The sequence below is a fragment of the Notolabrus celidotus genome, chromosome 6 (genome assembly GCF_009762535.1).
Source record: "Notolabrus celidotus isolate fNotCel1 chromosome 6, fNotCel1.pri, whole genome shotgun sequence".
In the NCBI taxonomy this organism is placed as follows: Eukaryota; Metazoa; Chordata; class Actinopteri; order Labriformes; family Labridae; genus Notolabrus; species Notolabrus celidotus.
In genome coordinates, this window is record NC_048277.1 from 19,829,366 (window position 1) to 19,845,420 (window position 16,055).

A 16,055-nucleotide genomic window follows, 5' to 3' on the forward strand; every position below is an offset into this window, starting at 1 on the left:
GTCATTTACTTGACTGAAGCACCCAAAGTTTGAATCTCTGTAAACAGCATTTGAGCCATGGTCAAATGTTAAATGAGACAACTACAAGGTGCAAGGTTAACAACAGTCATATAGTTATTATGGTAAAGCTAGGGTTGGTAGTCACGGAAAACTAGCGTGAATTTGAATTTAGCATTTCCTCAGGACTCCGTCTAAACCAAAACCTGTGTATAACAATCAACAAAATAAAAAAATAAAATAACCCTGTATCTTAGAAATGGAAGTTAAAAAAGGCCAACATTTTTACATGTTTTTGTTTGCTTAAAAGGTCATTTATAGGTCTTTAATATCATCTTTAGATTGGGCCTATTTAGGTTAAAAGCGATCCCCTTGACCATTGTTTTCTCAGGTGTGGATGATGGAGCAGACATCCCCAGAGAGATGGTTGCAGGCATTTATGAAAGAATCCAACAAAGAGAGCTCCGATCCAATGAAGACCATGTGACCTACGTGAGCCGTGTGGAGCAGTCCATCTTGGGTCTGAAAACTGTGGGTGAATTTTTCTCCCCCTTTTTCTTGATTCACTGATATTTCTGTACCTATTTGTACTCCTTTCTGCTATGTCATGTATATTTCACTGTAGTCTTTCCTCTGCACTCACCATCATCTCTGTTCTGTCTCTTTGACGTCGCTCCTGTAGATACTTGCCGTGCCGCATAGACGGCTGGTGTGCTGCTGTCGTCTCTTTGAGGTGCCTGATGCCAACAAGCCTCACAAACAGAAACTATCCCAGCTACAGAGAGAGGTCTTCCTCTTCAATGACCTGCTGCTTGTAAGACCTCAATTCAGTGACTACCTACAATAGTCAAAATAAATACTCACCTGTAACCACAGTTCCAATATAATAAAGCAAAATATAATGATTGTAACAGCTAGACATAACCATAAAGGTTGTATTTCAGCATTGTTGTGCATCTCTACCGTAGGTCCTGAAGCTATGTCCCAAGAAGAAAAGCTCAGCCTCATACACCTTCTGTAAAGCTATGGGTCTTCTGGGAATGCAGTTTCACCTCTTCAGCAATGAGTGTAAGAAGATATTTTATTGCTGCAATTTACACTCAATACACCTCCAACCTAAAGCTGGGAAAATGCTGAGTCTGTTCTGAGTGCCATCAACAGTAATACTATGTTTCAAGCCTTGGTCAGGACCCAAGGGATGACAAGGTTCATCCATAAAACAAAATTGCTTGCATGGTTGATATAGGTATACTTTTAAAAGAAAGTGTCTATTTATTCCTGAAGCTTTTGTTGTGTCTTAACAGCCTGTGATGTGCAGATGTAAAATGAACTTTGCGACACTAGCTTGCTCGTATTGCAATATGTTTAATTACAACAAGTAGCATCAGTATCAGTAACAAGCATTGCGACTGCTTGGAGGACGACTAGGCCAGATGAAGTCGCCTCTCTTCTGTCTCCAAAGTCCGTCTTATAAAGGGTGTAGGTGTCGTCACAACACACATATGGACATCTCAATACCAGTGCAGCATTGTTATTTTGGACTCCAACTCTGAAGACCACATTTATTGGCAAGGTGAAGGTGATCTTCTTATAGATCTTCCTGAAGCCTCCTGGAGCCATTCTACAAATTCTTGAAACCTCTTGAAGTTATTTTAAACAATACAGACTAACAACAACATTTACTTTATCTTATGTGGTTAAATATCAGATACTTCACTTTCACCAATAGTGAAAAAAAAGAAGTTTTGAGTTAACCAAACCCATATCTTTGACAAAGTAACAAAGAACATACTGGAAATTAGAAATTTGAAAAAAACCTGGTGTACTACAACTTCTTAGTTGAACACAGGCAGTTTTGCTGCATTGTTTCAAATGTTCTTTTTCCATTTCCTGCCCAGTCATAGGCTTGCTTGTGCACCAAGTAGATGTTTTTCTCTGATTCAGCACTCAAGAAGATTGAACTAAATGCTAACAGCAAGGTGCTAGCAGCAGCGCTACTGTGCTAATGTTTAGGCTTTTAATCCAAGTGTATTTTTTTGTACTCAAGTACAGGTTCAGCCATACAGTTTTGGCTTAAATTGTCCCATGATAAAAGGGGGGGGGGGGAGCAAATTATAAGTGTATATGAGTCATGCCTGTCTGAGAACCTTTAGCTGCAATGTTAGAAAAGAAGAAGTTGCCAGCAGAAACACATTTTTCATGACCAAAAAGAACAAAGAATTTGGCAAGCTCTCCTGGCAATATAGTTGTGTAAAGAAGAAAACCAACATGATTTGGATGCCACTAATTCCTCAGAGACTCTCAGACTCAAAGTTATGGTAATAGCATCCTCTATTTCACTCTGTTGGTGTTTCTTATCAGACTACGCCCATGGCATCACCATGCTGAGCCCGTTTACCTCAGAGAAGAAGCAGTTGGTGAGCTTCTGCTCCCCAAGCGGAGAGGAGCTCAGGAAGTTTGCAGAGGAGCTCAGAGAGGCCATCACGGAGGTTAACGAGATGGAGCAGATACACATACAGTGTAAGGAAGCAAATACACACACTCCTCAGCAGATAAAGATGCAAACAAGGGATACTACTGTGCGTGTGGGTTGTTGCAATCTCTGTTTCTGATGTTACAGGGGAATTAGAGAGGCAGCAAGGCATTCAGCACGGCATACATACTAATGGTGGACAATTGGACGCACACACAGGCTCACCCTCAGGTACTGTTTTTTTATTGCAGCACACGTTACTCAACACACCAAATTCATTACACATAAAATGGCATTCATTTCACATAACTATGCATTCATTACACACAATAAATGCAAAATTACTCAAGGCAATGAAAAGAAAAATGTATGGTAGATCAGTAACCCTGAAAACATAAAACCCTTCAAACTTGATATAGAAGAAAAAAAACTAAACTCTGATGAAAGTTCACACTTGCACATTTCCAAAAGTGATGAACTACATTTTTAAAATCAAAATCTGCATGTTACATTATAAATGATTATCTTCCTCCTCACAGGCCAACAGGATCCATATGATAAAACTGGAAACAACAACACAGTTGAGGTAAGTTTGAAAGCCTGTCTTGTCTCCCTCAGGTAAGTGCCTGCGTTTGGCTCTGTGGGTGTGTTTTGGTATGTGAGTGTGGGTTTGTGTCATTAGACGGGGGACAGTTCCTCATCCTAGAAAGAGAGTCTGCTTTATGCTTTGCTTTTGAAAAGAGCACCACCTCAGGCACTTTTCCACTATGCAGCCAAGGATACAATGGCCAGTGAGAGGAGCCGCTGTAGTGGCGCTACAAACCGTCTCTCTCTGTGCCTCACGAGTGGATCAGCAGCCACTCTGCTCGCGACAAAACACGTCTTCTTTCATCAGCTGCCGCATGACAGCCTTACTGTATAAGCCTTTGCAAGCCACTATAAGCCTGGCTGGCTCCTAGAATACCATCTACAAAGCCACATAAGCTTGATACCTTTAACACTCTGTCAGTTGTGCGGGTGGGTGGGTGTGTGCCTGTAAAAACCAGCCATTCCTCAAACAAAGTAAAGTGACAGAAGCCCCTTCCAGTTTTCCTCCTTTTATTCTCTCCTGTCTCTCCTGCCTCTCAGTCAGTCCTTTAGAGTGTAAATAAGTGTGTTAGGGAGACACCACGCCCTCGGTGTCACCTCTCTCCTCTCCTGACACTCCTATATCTGTTAGCGTCTCATTCCACCACTCATTTATCATATTTTCACACACAGCACACAAATACACACACACACCACACGCACAGACATAAAAAACAAACATCCCTGCTATGATCTCAGACCAAAATCTCTCCTTACCCCAAAAGCCTTTACTCTCTCTGAGCTGGTGTTAGTGCAAAAAGTGATCAAGAGGAAGTTTACTCATGTAAAAGCATGACTGAGTGAAAAAAAGGGGTGGATTGTGTGTTTTGCATGCGCTCGCTCTGCATTCTACCTACCTGCATGCCTGCATGCCCATGTGCGTAACACACCAGAGGGCTGCGTAGAGGCTGCGTTCAGGCTGGTAACTCCTCATGCGTTCTCTGACTGTTCCTAAACTAGGTGTCAATTCACAACAGGCTGCAGACCTATCAACTGAGCCAGCCCAGCATTGAGTCTACACCTCTGGCCCTGGCTGCTCCACCTGCCCTCCTCAGCCCGGTCCAAGCCGGAGAGCTCCGTCCAGAAACACTGATCCAATGCCAGCAGATTGTCAAGGTGATTGTGGTGGACCAAAGCGGGCGAGGGCGGATGGAGGCCTTCCTCAGTCAAGGCCCTGCCGCCCATCAGCTCATCCAGTCCGCCCTGTCCACACCTGTGCGCGTCAGAGAGGGGGACGGCCCTCAACCCCCTTTGCCACCTCCCCCTCCACCTTACAACCACCCTCACCAGTTCTGCCCACCTGACTCACCCATGCCCCTCCACCACACCATGCCTCTCGTCCGCAGGCGCAACTCCAGCGGCTCCCGAAGCATCGTCTGAGTTGAAGTTTGCTCTGTGAACCCAGAGGGCCAGATGCAGCCCTCACATTCACTCCAAACACAGACATGCTGTAGCACGAGTGGACTCACTCTGAATTTCAGATAAAAGAAAAGGAGTCATGAATATACTGTATGCATCACACAAAGGGACCAGGGAAAAGAAAAATAACAGGAATCTACTCATAGTCCTGACTGAATGGTGGCTTCTGAACATGGAGTGGTTTCTGAAAGACAACTTTTCTTCTTTCTTTTGTCTCCCAACATTTCAACCAGTAGCTGATTGTGTTGTCTTTTTAGATTTCACACTCTTTACGAGATGTGGTGACTTTACATTTTTAAATGTCACTTGTCCTCCAATCATGTCTCTGAGCTCTGACTGAAACAACGGATGCTGGCAGCCCTGAAAGGACAAAGGATTGCTTTGAATATGACTGAAAATATAATTTCTTTTCTTGGGTTTGGTTTTTATTACAAGTGGGAAACAATTTCAGCAGTGCTTATCTAGTTTCTCCTCACTGTTATCTTTTTTTTCTCTCATATGGACATAATGTGAAGAAACAGGAGTACCAGCTTATTTGTCTCCCTCATTTTTCCAGGGAACAGAAAATCAGTATGCGAGGAAGAAAGTGAAAAATGCTGACATGTCTACCTTGTCATGTGCAGTGTAGTGTTGAAAGCGAGGATGTTGCTACTCACCAAACTACTCCAGAACCATATCCTGACGACAATCATATATTTCTGTGATTCATTGTGCGTTTCACTTAACTTGTGTGAGCAGATATCTCAGTTGTGTGTGACTCCCCTGATTCTGTGGCATTTTGCTGCCACAGAGCTCAGGAAAGGATTTCACTGTAACTTCTAATGTCTGCACCTCGTAGGTTGTACTGAAAGCAGCGTGCTTGTGTAGCGTGTGTTCATTCTGCTTACTCATGTGCAGCAGAGAGTAGGGCTGCTAATTCATCCAAAACAAGGCTAAAACAGCCAGATGAAGCCTTCCCCCACTCCTGTACATTTACTCCTAATGGGTTTTCCCCAGTGTGAATAATGTTCTTACCTTTGAATCCAGGCAATATATCTGCCCAGAAAACTTTTAGATTTAGTTTAAAAAAAGAAAGAAAAGCTGCTTGACACAGGGTAGACAAATGTCACCTCGCAGAAAATAATTATTATATTTTTCTTGCACACTGGAAATGTTATAAAAGCAGAGATGCATTCTTATACTGAATGTTTATCAGGGTGAAAAACTGAAGATGTCCATTAGATGATTTCTGATTTCATCAACATGTAGTCTGCCCAGTGTCACTGGTTCGAGCATGAGCCAGTTTGTACAGCAGGTCACAAATCATCCAACTGAAACACACCAAACACGTCTTGTACCTTTTGCACCACAGGATATATTGGATATATTGTAAATAGATAATATAGATTTATTCTGAAAAAGTGATCGGTTTGCCCAGTGTGTGTATCTACGTATGTATTTGTACAGAGAAGATCTAGTTTAAAAGAAAAAAAGGATATTATAGTTATTATAGTTATTATTATTATTACTATTATTGTTCACATATAATATCAGGGGGTGTTCTAAATCCTACAGCTACTAGAGACGGTACACAGGCAGCTTTTATAGAATACACTCCAGTTACTATGGTAACACACACTGATATTATTACGAATCGCCATTCATCATTTAATTACCATGTCATAATATTATTATAGGATTATTAAGAGATGGCTGTGTCACCTGTTATCAGGTGTGTTAAGGGCTATGCTGTGCTTGGTGAATACGTACAGTAAATCACATACACACAAACACGTATTTATAAACTCGCACACACAGCCTGACACACTGACGTACACGAACATGCACGTAGCTGCCAAAGCAACAACAAATCCAGCTTAGATCCATGTAAGAAAATGCTTGATTTGTCAAGTCAGCGACCCCACGTTGCTTACTGTAAACTCTGACTGGCTTGTACTATACAGCATGATGACTTTCCTTTTCTTTCATTTTCAGCACACATGCAGGGGGATGGGGGGGTAAAGTTTGATTATATGTTTGTTTCATGATCGTCAGGGCATGTTGGGTTGATCGATGTCATTTTTCTCCCTCTCTCTCTTTCCCACTATACTTCCTTCTCTTTGCCCGACCCCTTTACCCCCCCTCAACTTCTCCGTGGTTGTCATGGAGACACACCAATCTGCATCCTCACTGTGGAGCACCGTCATTAATCTTTGCACCCTCACAAAAATATTTCTAAAAAGGAGATTTCTTAAAGATCAACATGTTTACTAATGGAATATTTCTAATTTTTTCTGTTTGAGGAGAATGAAAGAATAAAGTAGTTTTTACTCTCGCCCGTCTGTCTGCCTGTTTGTCTGTCTGTATCATAACAGTATCATCTCCACAGGGTCCGCATCCGTAGCCCCTCACTGCCTCTCCAATGAATGACTTTGCAGCAGGTCCAGGTGAGTCAGAGAAGGATGGCGGAATGAAAGGGCTTCTGGGAAATCATTGTTCCTGGATCTGTTCACACTCAGTAATGAATGAGGTCAGCGTCAAAGCCAAATCAAATCTGACTCATACTTGTGGAGTGTGAAGATGTGTGTTGTAGTGAGTCTGTCTACTAAATAATAAAAACCTGCAAATTGGTAATTTCATATTGCGGTGTCAAATCAGCAACATTTGATGCCAGAGAGTCTCGCAGGAACACACTCAAGTGTTTTAGTTAAGTGTGAAAGCCAAAAAAAATACAAGTTGTTTTATTTTTGCAAATCACACTTGAGAAAGATAAACAAAATGGAAAATATGGTCCAAACTCTGACACAGGCAGAATTGCATCAAGGTTAAAACAAAAAACACCATTTTGGCTGAATAAATTATCTTACAAAAACATAGATGATATCAACATTATGCATGAACAGTGGAATCAATTTGTGCAAAGTACCTGTAGGCTTACATATGTGACAGAGCTTTCACAGTGAGCTCCCCATCTCTTCTGCTTTTCTTTTGTCCTCCTTTGTATTCAGTTCTTTCTTTGAAAAAGAGTGGACAAGAGGTTCCTTAAGTGGGGACTGCGTGGAGAAGTGGTTAGAGTGGAGCAGCAGATCTTAAGTTGTTCGGTTCAGACTGCGCAGTGTATCTTCTCTTTCTCTTCCGGCTCCTTCTTATGTTGCTGTGCACACGTCACATCCAAGAGACCTCCACAGCGAACAAATGCCACTCTCCTTCAGGTCAAAGTGTCCCTTACATGGTGGTCTCTTCCCATTCCAGCTCCACGTCACCTGCAGACCAGTGCACAAAAAAAAGTGGAGTGAGCACAATGCTGTGGGGAGTGTGTTTTATGTGTCTGTCTTTTTATATATTGTGTACCTTCCATGGCATCCAGCGAGTCCATTTTCTCCAGAGCAGAATAACTGACAAACCAGATGGACTGGCTGTTGCCTTTGTTGTTAAGGAGCTCCAGCGTACTCTGGTGCAGGAAGATGTACTGGGCCTGACAGACAGAAGACAGATTTATTATTACTTCAAATAATATATATTTGATAGTAACACTAATTTAAATTCAGCCTGGGACCCTTTCTCTCAGTGCTCTCTTGTCTGATGAACACCAAAAAAACAAAAAATAAGAATGAATGCTTAAAATGTTAAAAAAAATTACATGACAGAAAAAACAGTATTTACAAAGCAGTGAAACAACAACATGGATGTTTGATTGTGGATTATGTACAAGCCACTCAGCTCATTTTTCTTGTATTAAATCTAACTGGTTGCGTTTGTCCCAATGTGCCTCAACAAAATGAAATATTTTAACTTCAAGCTTGACTTAATTGTTGCAGCCGACAAAGCCATAAATTTATGAACGGACTGGGTACCATATTTCAAGATAATGTCCCATGAATGCAAAATAAATAAGCTCACTGGGCACAAACTGGTTTGGCCCATAGAGCTGCTCATTAGTTTCCTTCTCTGTCTGAGTGGAGAGATACGAACACTTGAGAGTGGCATGCTTCCAGTCAATACACAGAGCAACTCTTTCGTTTGACCGACGATGAATAATAACCTTCATCCCTGAAGGATTCTTGTTTGCCTTCTGTCTGTGTCTATTTGTTAATCTAAATGAACTAAAACAAGCGTTGACCTCGGCGGCCCTCTGTTGACATAAGAACCTGCAGGGGAAAAGCGGAGAGATGGAAGTGGGATGTCTCTTAAACCCTTTCTAAGGCTGCATTCAGGGCTTATATAAAACAGCAGGGGTTAACATCAAGATTCGCTGGATTTAAATCCCTTAGACCATACAAATCTTTGCTGAGAGATATTGCAATATCTACTTCATCTATTTGAATATAAAACAAAGTATTACATATATACAGTACGTACATGTTTATGTATCTCAAAAACATGCCTCTACACTCCATATTTTTATCCAACATTATTTTATTCTGTCCCATTAAAGTTCAGTGTTGTGATCTGCGAACCTAAAACATTATGTTACAGTTAGAATTAAAAAGTTAGATTCAGGAGGTAGTGGTGGAGCCAGGGGGTGGCCAGGGGTGGCCCTGGCCACCTCTGTCAACTGATTGGCCATCCCTGTGGCCACCCTGAAATTCTTAAACATGATTGGCTATTTTTACATCTCCATGTCAGAGGCATTACTTATGTTGGAATCAGCTATTGTGTTGTTGTGTTTCAGTAGTTTCTGTGCATTTGAATATTATTTTTTGTTGATGCTTTGACTTTGGACAATCATCTTAATTTTGAGTCCTTTAAGAGTTCAGTTCAGCAGATTTAAATGTTGACACTCTGTCGAGTTACATTTTTCATGTTAATGTTAGAAATCCACAGAAATATAAAATTTTTAAAATTATTTTATAAAAGAATGTAAAGTAGATGTGATTATTGGAGGTAACCCTCTTAGGTTTGGGGTAAGCCTCTATTGTTTTCCACGCCTGGCCACCCCTTCAACAGTCAGTGCCCCAGTTTGGCCACCCAAGTCAAAACTGTGTGGCTCCTCCACACAGGAGGTAGGCAATACGTTCTATCAGGCTACTTGATGAGTTTTAATACATTCCTTATCAGATTGAACCCTATAAGAAATTTCCTCTGATTGTACAAACATTAGGGACCACAACTAAAATGGTCCTAATTATTAAACCATGAAGAAGCTTGAGGACAGTAGCACACTAGGAAACTGGAGCCATAAGGGATCTATGTAAAGAATAATGGGAGAAACAGGGCAATCTGTCATTATAAAGTGAAGCTTGGTTTGGCGTGAGCAAACTCCAGTGGAAACGCGCCAACCCTCATGTGGTGTAAATTTTAGTGGAAGTGTTTGATTTGTTTTTTTGTTACACCAAAGCAGGAAGCATATTTCGCAGGAGGGGAGGCCAAATGTTGGAGGCCGTGTGTAAGTCAGGTGGCCAATAACTGGCGTATTTTCTGGGAGTGCCCACTGATAAAACCCTTCTGATTAGAGTTCAATTAAGTACTAAAAAGCATTCTTAGCATGGACCTGGCAAAATGTATGTTTGACACTTACGAGGTGCTGGTTCCATCCTAGACTCTTAACAGTACAGGATTGGATTGATTATCTAAATTATATGTATAATATGGAAAGAATCACTTTTCGTTTGCATCATTAGAAGAACCCCTGCAGACATAGATTTTGGAGGTTACCTACTGAGAATCCTGTGATGTTGTACAATCTTGGCAAACCTCATTAGTTTTGTTTTAATTTCTCTCTCTAATGCCTCTCCAATAGGTTTTTATGAAACACTTCACTTCTCCTGAATTCTAATAATCGTAAAAACATAACCTGAGGACTACGAAGAAAACAAACCTATTTTTACTAATGCTCCATAATAAAATCTGCTGTTCAAAACTAAACAATAAAGAAATGAAATAAGGCCCTCTGCAAAATCTGGTGGGTATTTCACAAACACTTTCATATTTGCCTTTGTTTTTACTTACACATTATGTTTTGTATTATACTAATAAACCCTGGGCTTGTTACAAACCGCTCCTTGGCTGAAGTATCTTAATAATGACATTTGTGAGTTTATGAGTGATCTGAATGATGGCCTCTTAAAGCCGAGCTGCTCTTGTTCAAATATAATTGGACTTGTATGCTAATAGCTGGCTGTTTGGCACACTGATCACTGCTGTCACAAAGAATCATGCCCCCATGGGTTAGAAGGCGCTCTCTTGTAGCTGCAGACACTGCGGGCTCGTATCTCACTGCCAAAATGTGGACACCGAGAAATTTGCAGAACAAGAAAGAAATAATAAAACAATAATACTTGGCAGAAGCACAGGCACTGGGCTGAGGTCCCTGCAGAAAAGAAGACATACACCACTGAGACTTAAGTAATGACTGAATAAGGTAATTTTAGGACAGATTCATGCAGCTTCAAGAGGGGGATTCCTGCTCAGCATATGCCTTTTATCCGCTGCCAGATCATTTCCTCCGTCAAAACAAGAATTTTCCAAATATTTTCCTCATGGGGACAGGATCACAGCAGGGCAAGATGTAAAAAGTAGGACAACCTCACTACCACTTTTACTGGAACAACTTAAGACAAAACACTGTATGAAACCCCTTTTTGCTGGTTGTTTATCCTCTCTCGGTTGTGAGTTTTAATCACAGGAACATAACACACTTACATACATGAGGGGAACTCACCAGATTCTGAACCATACACATCCTCTCACTGCGCAGTTCAGCCACCAGGCCATAAATGTCCACAAAGTCATGATCTCTGACGTGCTGAATGAGGTGGTCGAGAGCAATAAACACACCTGTTCTTCCCACACCCGCACTGCAAACAGGGAGAGAATTACACACACATTAAACCGTCTGTTGCTTTGTTCATGTTGTTTACAGATCCTTAAACCCACTTGTATATTAAAATATATGCATGTCGCCGTTACAGCACTGTTGATGTGCCACAGTACCTGCAGTGGACGACTATAGTGGTGTTGTCGTGTCTGTGGCCTCGGACAGCTTTTACAAACTTGATGAAAGTGCTGCAGGACTCTGGGACTCCGTGCTCAGGCCACGATGTGTAGTTAAAGTGGCGAACCAGGATGTAGTGGCCGTGCTGCACACAGAAGTTGACACAATAAATTTAAAGGATTGCAGTGAGTTGTTAAATATGTGGCTGGATCAAGGACACTGTTAGTTCAGCTTTACTTAGCGTCAGTGGAGGAGCCACACAGTTATGACTTGGGTGGCCAAACTGGGGCACTGACTGTTGAAGGGTTGGCCAGGCATTGAAAACATTAGGGTCTTGCCCCAAATCTGAGAGGGTTACTTCCAATAATCACATCTAATTTAACTTCTTTTTATAAAATAATTTAATAAATGTTACATTTTTGTAGATTTCTAATCTTGTGTCAACATTTAAATCTGCTGAACTGAACTCTTTAAGGACTCAAAATGAAGATGATTGTCCAAAGTCAAAGCATCAACAAAAATAATATTCAAATCCACAGAAACTACTGTCTCTGCAGCTTGTTGAAACACAATAGCTGATTTGAATATAAGTAATGCCTCTGACATGGCAAATAGCCAATCATGTTTAAGAATTTCAGGGTGGCCACAAGGGTGGCAAATCAGTTTTTAGAGGTGACCATAGCCACCCCTGGCTCCGCCACTGCTTAGTGTAAAGACTGATAGCAGCTTAATTTGTACCCTATACAGCTGAAGGTGGTATCAATTTCCTGTCTGATATCATATCCAACTCAAAAACTTTGTAAGGCGATAGATGACACAACTGCTTACTGAGAGTGAAGCCAAAACATTCAAGTATCCCCCCCTAGTTGACTGGCTGTACTGCAGTATGGCTCATAAACCCCGCCTCCATCATTTTAACAGATGGAAAGTGGGTCAAACTAGAAAAATAAAATACACGTCACATGCTGGACATTTTCACAACATCACAATGTACAGTTCTTATCCTACTGATTGAGAGTGACGAGTGACCAGCCAGATTGCTCCTGCGCATGACTTGGCTCCAAAATACTTCACCATTGCAGTATGTCGGCACCCTCTACAGCAGTACTTTAATTTAATTTAATTTAATTTGAGTTTGTTTGATTAGGAGAATGCACATTAATCAACATTTCAACAGTGTGCATCAATGTAATTATGCCGGAGTTAGCACAATAGCTACATTTCATCCGTAGTCCTAAGGCAGGTACTCACATAAAACATAAAACAACAAGTTTTAAAACTACAGGATGTCACAAAACAGTTAACAGGACACTACACGAACTGACTTACAAACAGATTTTACATACAAAACGTTTGTGACGTTATAAAAACAGGATGGAAGGTGAGGACAAAGCCCCCGGGGACGGGTATCAACTGAGAAAACAGATTATTCATGAGTACATGACTAGTTTGTATTTAACCAATGTTTAACTGTTTTTTTTAAAGGTACCATAGTTCTCAAGCTCCCTAATGTGAGCTGGTAGTTTGTTCCAGGACTGTGTGCCTCTGACAGACACTACCATTTGGCTGAATGTGTTTTTTTGTCTCGGTACACCACAGTCCCCTCTAGTTTGTGCTCTAGTATTTATCATATTGTGATTTTTTAAATAAATTTGAGCAATGATGGAGGGGCAAGCCCATTTAAAACTTTAAAAACCAAATAGATGTCAGTGTAGGTTTGAAAATGTTCAATGTTTAAAATATTATACTTCCTGATTATATTGCAATAATGGAAGTTGAGAGGTTTCCTGTCTAACATTTTGATGGTCTTCTTAAAGAGAGACTTGATGGGTTGTAAAGTGCTGGCTGTTGTGTGTGACCAAGTTGTAAAACAATAGGTGATGTGAAAAAATATCAACTTCACTCTGGTTTCACTTGTTTTGTTTGTTTTACAGTGGAGGGAGATGGAGGCATGCTGTCCATATTTATATGTGGTCATTGATCCATCAGATGTAAATAAATGAAGTCATTCACATTTTATCTGGTTTTTCATGATATAGTTACTGTAGATATTTGGCAAATTCTTAAATAATAACATTGTTAGTGTCTGTCTCTGAAGGGTTTCACAGTGAGGAGTATAGGCATTTATAGAATTTGTTCCAGCTTTGTCACCTTTTCTACTTTAAGGGTTCTGACCGTCCAGTCAGGGAGGACCTCCTCTGACACTTTGGAGACGAGAATGTCACTAAACACGGACATTGGCTTGTTGTCCTCTGGCCAGTACTTGTGACACCGAATCTGAAATGTCACACACACACATAACACACACACACTCACACATTAGATTTTCATAACAGATACAACCCTCCTGGTGATCTGGAGCCCAGCCTTCTCCTCTGAATGGTATTTCATAACAGCAACAAATCTCTCATGACGCACTCTGCCTTTCTCGTAACACTGAGTGAGCATGGCAATGGTGCGAGTTCCCGTTTCCCAGATCATCCTCCAGAAGTCAGCCACAGTGCCGGGCAGAGGACCCTGAGTGGCTATGAACTCATTGGGACAAAGGTAGCCCTGGAAACAGAAAATCAGGATAAGAGGTTCGTATTATAAAACACAGCATACTGGAATTATCTTCTGCAAAATGAAATTATCTGTCTGTCTTTTTATCTCTCTCTCTCTGAAGGAACCAGAAAGAGACAGGAAATTATCAAGAACAAACACCTCTAATTGCAGTAATATGTCTCATGCCTGAATGACAACTCTCACAACCTGATATTGACTCAAGTGGAAGTGAACCCCCCCAGGTACTCACTGAGACAAAGCTGGCATTGATGTAGTCGGAGCCTGCAGTGCCTGGTTCTGACAGCAGTTTCACTCGGTTGTTATTGTCTAAACACAATGTAGTGAGATAAGCTCAAGGAAATACATGAAATACAGAAGCAGTTCCTCTAAAAGCTGATATACAGAGATGATTTTGGCATTCTGAAGCTATCATAACTCTTGCAAGCTCAATTTCAGCTTGACCACTTACAGGGTTTGATGTTTGGGAAGCGGTTTTTGGATCTGTTCCAGGGCAGGTCAGCGTCTGTGGTTGCCAGGTCCTGCAGCAGTTTTGGAAGCTCCTGTGAATATGTAATTCATCAGTATTCACATAAACAGCAGAGGTTACAATTCGGGGCTTTCACAAAAATGCTCCAAGTAAGATTTTGGACTCTGTAAACTAAGCCAAAGTGTGATCTAAATAGAGAGAACAATATGTGAAAATCTTCTCAACAGGTGTATGATATGTTTGTATGAACAGAAACAGCACTTGTCATCCCTTTCCAAATACCAGGGGCGATTCTAGGATCGGATGTTTAGGGGTGCTGAGCTGGGCAAGATACATTTCCCTGTTTTGTACATTTTAATGCAATTTCAATCCCACATTTATGAAAGAAAAGTATAACACTTTTTGGGAAAGTCTGTGACTAAACCATCAAATCTGATAAATGTTATTTAAATGCTGAGCCACAGCAAAAGATAAATGGATTGGAATCATAAAAGGAACATATGGTAACCCTAATTTCTGGGGAAAGACAACTTATTTTGACACAGCAGCTCCTCAACATATACATAAGCAGTATGTATGTTTCTGGAGTAAACCAGCCACCTATAGTGAGTACCAAAAATACCAAAAAATTGACATTGGAGTTATTTTTGGACTTTCATTTGAAATGCAATGCAACATGTAAAACGCAGTGGAGCTGCTGTATTTTTGTTGTTAAAATATAACGTTTCAAGCAAGTACTGTATGGTTTTGAAACTTTTGTAGCTTGTTAAAAAGGACATTAAAAAAAAAAAAAAATCTCTCAAATTTTAGGGGTGCTGGGATTCAATTTAGAGGGGCTTCAGCACCCTCACAAATGGGTTACAAACGCCTATGCCAAATACTAAAGCAAATGTACTCAAATGTCCCTGCACAGTTTTGTATTATTTGAACAATGATTGATTGCTTATGTTTTGCTTTTTAAAGTGGATTAGATTTAATTTTCAGTTGAATGAGCATTTTAAATCTTTCAAAGAAGTCTTTTGGTATTAAGAGGCAACATGTGTTTCTGTGAAATGCTCTCTAAAGAAGTTTTGCATGCCGTACTGAATTGTACTCTGTTGCTCCTGCAGATGAAAAAAAAAAAACCATGACAAAACATGCAAATCAAAGTACCTCTTTGCTTTACAAAATGAAAAATGAAACCTTAGACTCATAATATCACAACATGTTTATCTTTAACACAAAAACAGTGAGCTTCAGTGGTAGACTTTGGGTGAGTTACATCCTTTTGTACTTAAACTGAAGTGTACTCCTTCATGCATGAGCTCTCTTTAAGAAATGCATCTTCACTACTGAGAACTTTTAAAATATGCTCAAGCAACTGAGAAAAACTGTAAGCGAGATATTTCCCCTTGATGTCCATATTTAACAGAAATACATGTAGCAGTTTTGTTTTTCCCTTTATTCATGATGGTCACTAAGTTGATTGAGGATAAAAATGTGTTTAATATGTTGTCAGGTTTGAAAAAGAAGCAAGCATGCACCTTCTGATTTTATAATGACTGTTAGTCTTTTGCCATGCAATAGCAACTTCCTGAGATCCGGCAATTCATTTT

At 40.5% G+C, this 16,055-nt stretch overlaps 2 protein-coding genes across 3 annotated transcripts in view; one reads left to right on the plus strand and one right to left on the minus strand.

Annotated features, from left to right (window-relative positions):
- The window catches only part of iqsec3b (IQ motif and Sec7 domain ArfGEF 3b), a 36,560-nt gene extending 31,599 nt beyond the window's left edge, over positions 1-4,961 (plus strand). The window contains exons 9-15 of one of the 2 annotated variants that reach the window (XM_034684905.1): positions 389-528; positions 680-811; positions 966-1,065; positions 2,359-2,517; positions 2,618-2,701; positions 3,010-3,056; positions 4,058-4,961. In XM_034684905.1, the coding sequence (XP_034540796.1) occupies positions 389-528; positions 680-811; positions 966-1,065; positions 2,359-2,517; positions 2,618-2,701; positions 3,010-3,056; positions 4,058-4,477 (1,082 nt within the window). In that variant the 3' untranslated portion in view covers positions 4,478-4,961. The remainder of the gene's footprint in view (positions 1-388; positions 529-679; positions 812-965; positions 1,066-2,358; positions 2,518-2,617; positions 2,702-3,009; positions 3,057-4,057) is intronic. The other variant, XM_034684906.1, reaches the window with a different exon arrangement.
- A 2,259-nt stretch (positions 4,962-7,220) lies between these two features.
- ptprq (protein tyrosine phosphatase receptor type Q) overlaps positions 7,221-16,055 on the minus strand; it is a 54,499-nt gene continuing 45,664 nt past the window's right edge. Inside the window, exons 56-63 of the mRNA XM_034686312.1 lie at positions 14,443-14,533; positions 14,224-14,300; positions 13,848-13,982; positions 13,581-13,706; positions 11,429-11,574; positions 11,157-11,292; positions 7,847-7,970; positions 7,221-7,758 (exon numbers count right to left, since the gene is read on the minus strand). Of these exons, the coding sequence (XP_034542203.1) occupies positions 7,721-7,758; positions 7,847-7,970; positions 11,157-11,292; positions 11,429-11,574; positions 13,581-13,706; positions 13,848-13,982; positions 14,224-14,300; positions 14,443-14,533 (873 nt within the window). The 3' untranslated portion in view covers positions 7,221-7,720. The remainder of the gene's footprint in view (positions 7,759-7,846; positions 7,971-11,156; positions 11,293-11,428; positions 11,575-13,580; positions 13,707-13,847; positions 13,983-14,223; positions 14,301-14,442; positions 14,534-16,055) is intronic.